Source organism: Arachis ipaensis, chromosome B07, assembly GCF_000816755.2.
Source record: "Arachis ipaensis cultivar K30076 chromosome B07, Araip1.1, whole genome shotgun sequence".
Lineage (NCBI taxonomy): Eukaryota > Viridiplantae > Streptophyta > Magnoliopsida > Fabales > Fabaceae > Arachis > Arachis ipaensis.
Window position 1 is genome coordinate 120,168,757 of NC_029791.2, and position 6,813 is coordinate 120,175,569.

At 33.6% G+C, this 6,813-nt stretch overlaps 1 protein-coding gene across 1 annotated transcript; it reads right to left on the reverse strand.

Annotated features, from left to right (window-relative positions):
- On the reverse strand, window positions 2,744-3,865 carry LOC107607849. The gene has a single exon (XM_016309749.1). It carries the CDS (start codon window positions 3,863-3,865, stop codon window positions 2,744-2,746), a length of 1,122 nt encoding a protein of 373 aa, XP_016165235.1.

Genomic DNA, 6,813 nt, shown 5'->3' on the forward strand with positions numbered 1-6,813 from the left:
TTTTTAGTATTAATATAATAATTTGTAACATAATTTATGTTGTTCAATTGAGTCATTTATTTATTATCATATTGAGAATAATATCGAAAATAGAATGTCAATCAGCTGAAGCAATAATTATCAGATTTGTTTTCTTTTATAAAATTTTGAGAAATTTTAAGTTCCACATGTATAGAAATATGTTTTATTTTGATCAAAAATTAAATTAGTATATTTACAATATTTCGACAGCTTCATGGCTCTTTTTAATGGTTTTTTTCTTTGAATTTTTTTTCTACCACCAATCACATCTGTGACTTATCCATATCAACCAAGCATAGATACGGAACCAAAAAATATTATTTGACAAATAATATTAAGGGAAAGAATGATGTTTTGGTGAATAGTAAAAATTTCTTTTATAATAGAAAAAAAATTACGAATAAAAATTTATTTGAGTAAAAGATAAATAGGTTTCTAATATTTTTAAATGCAGATATTTTCATTCCTTAAGATTGAAAAATACATTTAAATTTCTCATCTTATAAAATGCGTGACAATTATGTCCATCCGTCGAGTTGGGGTTCAAAACGATAACGAAGAATGCGGACCTGGAGGGGTAAAGACTGAGGTGTCCATTTTGGTTGATGATATGGATGGTGAATAAATTGTTAATGGACCAATTGGTCCTTATGCTTCAAAACGACGCCGTTACTATGAATGAGCCCTATTTGATCAAAATGCATCGACGAAGCCATGGTCATTGATGGTGTGATCGTCCATGACGAGTGAAGGGGATTTTTCATGCACAAGACCTAGAGGAGAATCTTCATGTGCCGTGCCAGGAGGATATGAGCGAGATGGAATTGCGCCAAAGTACTTTTGCGGTGTATATGCCATTCTGTACAAGTCAAGAACAACAACTAACCCTAATAGAATGTTTCTCGGGTGTCTATTTTTCAAGGTAAGTTACTATTTTGGCAATAGTTGGATGAGACTGTAATGTGTCTAACTGGATGATTCTCTAAAAATTTGCTCCAGGTTAAAGAACGGTACTGCCGGTTCTTTGTCTGGCTTGATGAATACCTAAAAAAAATCAGGGCCATAGAGTCTCAAGCATTGGGTGCTGTGGATGATGCTGAGGGAATAGACATTGAAGAATAGCTATTTCGAAGGCAAGAATTGAAAAAAAAAAATAGAAGATTTGGAGAGGAAACTATTATCTATTGAAAAGAAAAAATACATGAATTTATGGCATATTATTGTGATTAGTGTAGTTGTTGTTACTCTTACTATATATTTCTTAAAAGGCTGAAGATGATTGATGTACCTGGTGATGTTGTAATAAAAATTGCCACTGCTGGCTATGTAATGTGAATTCTATGTTGGACTGACTCTAATTTTCTTTGAAATTAGAATAACTAAATAATATTGCAAGTCAAGTATTATATAAGGTAGTAATTTTAAATAGATTATAACCAAATATTATACGATAATGTATCTGGCTTAATCCCAAACATTACATAATAGCATAAGTTTTCCACAAAATAACAAAATGTCTAGTTGGCATGTAAACAAGTTTGCCAAACTATGATAGCTAGAAAGCATTGTTCAATTGATGCTAATAACTAGGACAAAAAACAGAACTCATGCAGTTGTGTTCAGTTCTTCTAATGCTTGGATCCAGGAGTAGGGATGAACTTAAAAATTCTTGTGGTACCACTGCTAGCTGCTTTCAATGTCTCCTTTGATGGTGTCCCACTAGTGCTTGTGCTTTGAGTTTGTCGTGAATTTGGTGGTGAATTTGTACTTGTTGGGGGCCTAACAATTATTTGCTTGGGTCTGAATTTAGAGGCAGTAGCTCGATTTTTGGGTTGGCCCATTCTTGGCAGCTGGGATGGAGGCCTGAATGGAGTTTGGACTGGAGCAGATGGTGTTGTTGCTACAGCTACTTAAGGGAAGAGTGGTGCAGCTACTGGTGTAGCCCCTGATGCTGCTGCCTGCATTGTTGTGTTGGTTGGTAGTCCAATAGTATTCTAGCTAGTGACATTATTCTGGAAAAATAACCGAAATACCCAGATATTTAAATTCAGGAACAAAAAGAAATTGATTGGCATTAAAAGTGTACAGTTTATAATGGTCTTACAGTAGATTGTTCTTGCACAGTACTAGTTTTAGCACATTTTTCACCCTGAGATTGGTTTAGATCTTATTCATCAAAGATCCAGCAAGGTAACCAAATGGACAAATTAGTGCTTAAGAAAGATAAAAAATGACATCATAACTACTGACAATTTTTAAAATGGACAATATCCTAATGCATAAACAGGACTTGCTTACCTCTCGTTGAGGTGTTGATTGTGAAAGGGAAAGCAGCACTAAGGCTTGTGAGGCATCAGCAGACTTCTTAGGTTTTTTTTTTTTTTTGGTTTCTAGTTGGGGTTACTTGGTGCTCCTTTGCAAGTCTTATACACAGTTTCGATGATGTGCTCTCGGCATTACCTCCTTTAAGGCTGGTAGCAGGCCCTACAAACATATGATGTTGCAAACACATAATATTGTCAAACAGTCCAGAGACATGCAATATGCTAACCAATGGTTACTAGCCTAATCTACCCAAATAAACAATGTAAAAGTCTGACCTTTTTCTGGTCGAACATAAAGTTTCAACCAAATTGACTGGCATTACCCAAATCTTTCTGAAGCAGTGTAAGGAACCATTTCCATGATTCCTTAGTCTCAGATCTTACAACACTATATGCCACTACATAAAATTGGTTGTCGCATCCTGTGCAACTGCTGAAAGTAGTTGGCCTCCAAGGTATGTCTTAAGAAAATTTTCATCTAGATGGATGAAAGGCCTACATCCACTCTTAAAGCCTTTCTTATAGCCCTCGAAGCAGATATATATTTTGTTAAACACAGGGAGGGATTGTGGAATAGGCTTCACATCAACTCTTGCTATTGACCTGGGATTACTCTTAATTATCTCCATGCCATAGTCCCTGAGCTTCTCATACTGTTCTTTTTTGTTTCTCGTTATCCTCTCTTTGGCCTCTTTCACTGCCCTGTAAACCATCTTCGGATGCACCACCAGGTTAAACTCTTCTATAAGGAAGTCAATTGCCTTATTAGTTGTCATATGAGGTTGACTTGCTATTCTCTTCTCCACTTTTTTACTGATCCAGTGTTGATCAGCAGCATTACTACCCAAATATCTTGTACATGTATGCTCTGACTTGTAAGTCTTTACCTGAAAGCATAACAGTGTCTTGTTGTAGGATAGATGTGGCAGCCACAGACAGTCTTTACCCCTGCAGCCAACTCTCACCCGTTCCTTATCATTTTTAATCCAGAGAAGTTCCCTCCCTTCAGATATGAATATATCTCTTACCACTTCTTTAAACCCATCAATGGTTGCAAACTTGGTTCCAATATCAAATCTACCCTCTCCAAATCTATACTCATCATTAAACGCTAAAAATTCATGCTTGTCTCCCTCATCTTCTGACGACACTGGTGTGTGAAGATTCTCTGATTCATACTCATAAATGGGGTCATCATCATCTGAATCCTCCTCATTTACATAGAGGCCGATTGGAGGCCTATCATTGGGCTGCACAGTAGGCACAGCTTCCTCAGCGTATACAGCAGGCCTAGTTCTTTGGGACTTTACATTATGCCCAATTCTTTTGGGCTTGGCAGCGGGCCTAGTTCTTTTGGGCTTCACAGTGGGCCCAGTTCCTTTGGCATCACTCTCACTTGCACTCCTTTGTCCACCTCTTTTTTTACCTCCGCTTGACTCTGTCTCTATCCCTTCCTTCACACTGATCTTTCTCTTTGGCAGAACCTTATCCTTTTCTTTCAGAATTCTTTTTCTCCTCATCCCATCATCTTCCTCATCAAAGCTAGAATAATCCTCATCTGAAACAGTTTCAGAGACAGCCGGAGGAGGTTTATACAATTCGTCCTCCCCACTTTCATGCCCATCATCTTTTGTGGATGGTGATGACTAAAGCTCCCTTATGATGCTATCAACATCAATGGGATCATCAAATTCTTCTGCACCCTTTTCTGTAGCAACATCTTCTACTATCTGTGACTCATCAACGGGGTGGTCGAAGTATATGTAAAACTCATCAGTGGTTGAATTTTTGAGCTTGTTCTCTCGAAGTTCATTTATTCCTGCATCCCCTCTCAGAATGTGCAGTCTAGACTCAACGTCACTACTTTTGGGTCATACCAATAAACTGCCCTATATGATGCATATCCCAGACCCTTGAACAATGTTACTAAGTCCTCAAAATTCATGAAGTCTAAGTCCATCTTCAAAAATTTTTCAACTTTTCCACCAATATATTGAAGAGTTCCACTGGGTGTTCTACCAAAGTGGCCTCCGTGATGAAAAACAGGTACCGCATATATATATCATCCATCTGCATTATCCACAAATACATAAATCGGAGATTAAACCCTATATCAAGTGCATGAAATTTTGAAATCAGTAAACTCCACATAGCTTTTTCTCATTCTTTTACCCGAAAGAAAACATGCAATCACCCCTAAGCCCAACCCCATGCATTATATTGTCACAAATATTTAAACAACAATGCACGTAGCCTCGACTATTACCCTTACCTCTCTAGAAGATGGCAGCTTTTTTTCCAGACGAAGCTTGCCGTTAACTTCGCCAACCATAACGTCCACTAAGCACACCACCACCTTCAACTGGAGGAAGAAGTTTTTTTAGGGAGAAAGACGTTTGTCTTCTGATAGGGTTTTCTGTAATAACTGGAGTGGTTTCTGGGTGTTATGGGGATTACGAAGGGTGTAGTAAGGTGGGGGATGTTAACGGCGTCGTTTTGAAGCATAAGGATCAATTTGTCTATTAACAATTTGTTCGCCATCGACATCATTAACCAAAACGGACACCTCAGTCTTCACCCCTCCAGGTTTGCATTCTCCGTTGCCGTTTTGAACTCCAACTCGACGGAGGTACATAATTGTCACGCGTTTTATAAGGTGAGAGATTTAATTGTATTTTTCAATCCTAAAAAAAAAATATCCGCATTTAAAAAGGTCAAAGACCTATTTATCTTTTACTCAACTTATTATGTGCAATGCACTTGATCATTCTTAATTTAGTAAAAATATTCACTTTTAATCTGATTCTACTCCTTCCTAAAAAAAATTTTTAATTGACTTTGATCCTACAATATAGAAAAATGAAATTACGACAAAGAGAATAACATAAACTCCAATATTATATTATTTTACTTTTATATTCAACTAAAATACAAAAGAAAAAAATGTTAATTTTTTTCCTATCACTTATGATATTTTATATTCATTAATTCATTCTTTTATTTTAAGTATGTGTTTTTGTTATTATATTATTGACTATTTTTAAACTAAACCAATCTTAACATTATTGATGTATAATTAATTGTTATCATTTCTATTATTTATACCGTTCTTTTCTATAAAACTTTTTTGCTTCTCAATTTCTTTTGCTTGTAGGCGAGTTTTTTCCTTTACTTCTCTTTTTTATTTTAATTAGAGTAAATCACATGTATAATTTTATACGCTTATTTGTGCATTTATTTAAACATAAATACAGTAGATTAGATATAAAAAGCTATTTGGGTTAATAAAATTATGAGATATAATTATTTTTGTAATTTAAAGTATGGAATAATGATTGTATTTCTAGTTACATTTTTATAATTAACTTAATGAGATGTCTATTCATCAAGTATATAATTTCATATGATAACTCATAAAATCAAGATTTCGGATTAATTTAAATATTTAATTTTTATTTTTTAAAAAATTAGTTCTAATACATGTTAAAACACCTTTATATGCAAATCAAATTAAAGAAACATGAAAAAAGTTTTAAAAATTCAATTATAATTGACTAATTAAATTAAGATAGGAAGGAATTTTAAAATTATTTTTATTTATTTTTATTTGTTTGCTTTCAGTTTTAAAAATTCAATTTAAAACTACTTGTGTCTATAACAAAAGTTTTTTTTGTTTGAAAGAAGAAAAACTTTTGTTTTTTTTTTTTTTGTTTTGGTTGTCCACGGTATCCCCCAACCCAACAGGTCAATGACTAATTCATTGCGGATCTGAGTTTTAAGGGCCTGCCGCTGGCCAATGGGTTGCTACATGCATAAGGTGGGATTCGAACCCCCCGGCACTTACTTAAGCGAACGAGTGAGCTGACCACTCGACCAACCCAAGTTGGTTAGAAAAACTTTTGTTATATTATCATGTTACATATACATAATTTAAGACTTTAGACATAAATTCTTTCTATCATTTCACAAGAGTTAAAACAAAGATATTGTGCATTCAATTGTATATTCATCTTATTTTTAGCGATTTGATTGGTATTTAAACTACCAAAGAAATATAAAACCGTTTTAAGATACAAATTAAATACATCTATTTTAACTCAAAAATAGATAAAATATGTTAGTAAATTTTAACAGATAATAATGTTAGTTATATTACTTTGATTTCAATAATAAATAAGATACTATAACATAAAAAAATTTTAAGTAAATTTTAACAAAAACAGTTCTACATAATTGTTTCTTTTGTTATGATAACATACAAAAATGATATTCAAGGACAAATTTTATCTTATGTTAGAATTGTACTTGTTCAAATCAGTTTTAATATAAAAATAAAAAAATTTAAAAATTTTACTTATATATCATGAAAAAATATCTATAAATTTAACTGCTAATATTATTTAAATAAAATTTTTTAAAAAGATAGAATTCTAATATAAATATTTTAATTTAATATATAATAAACTAT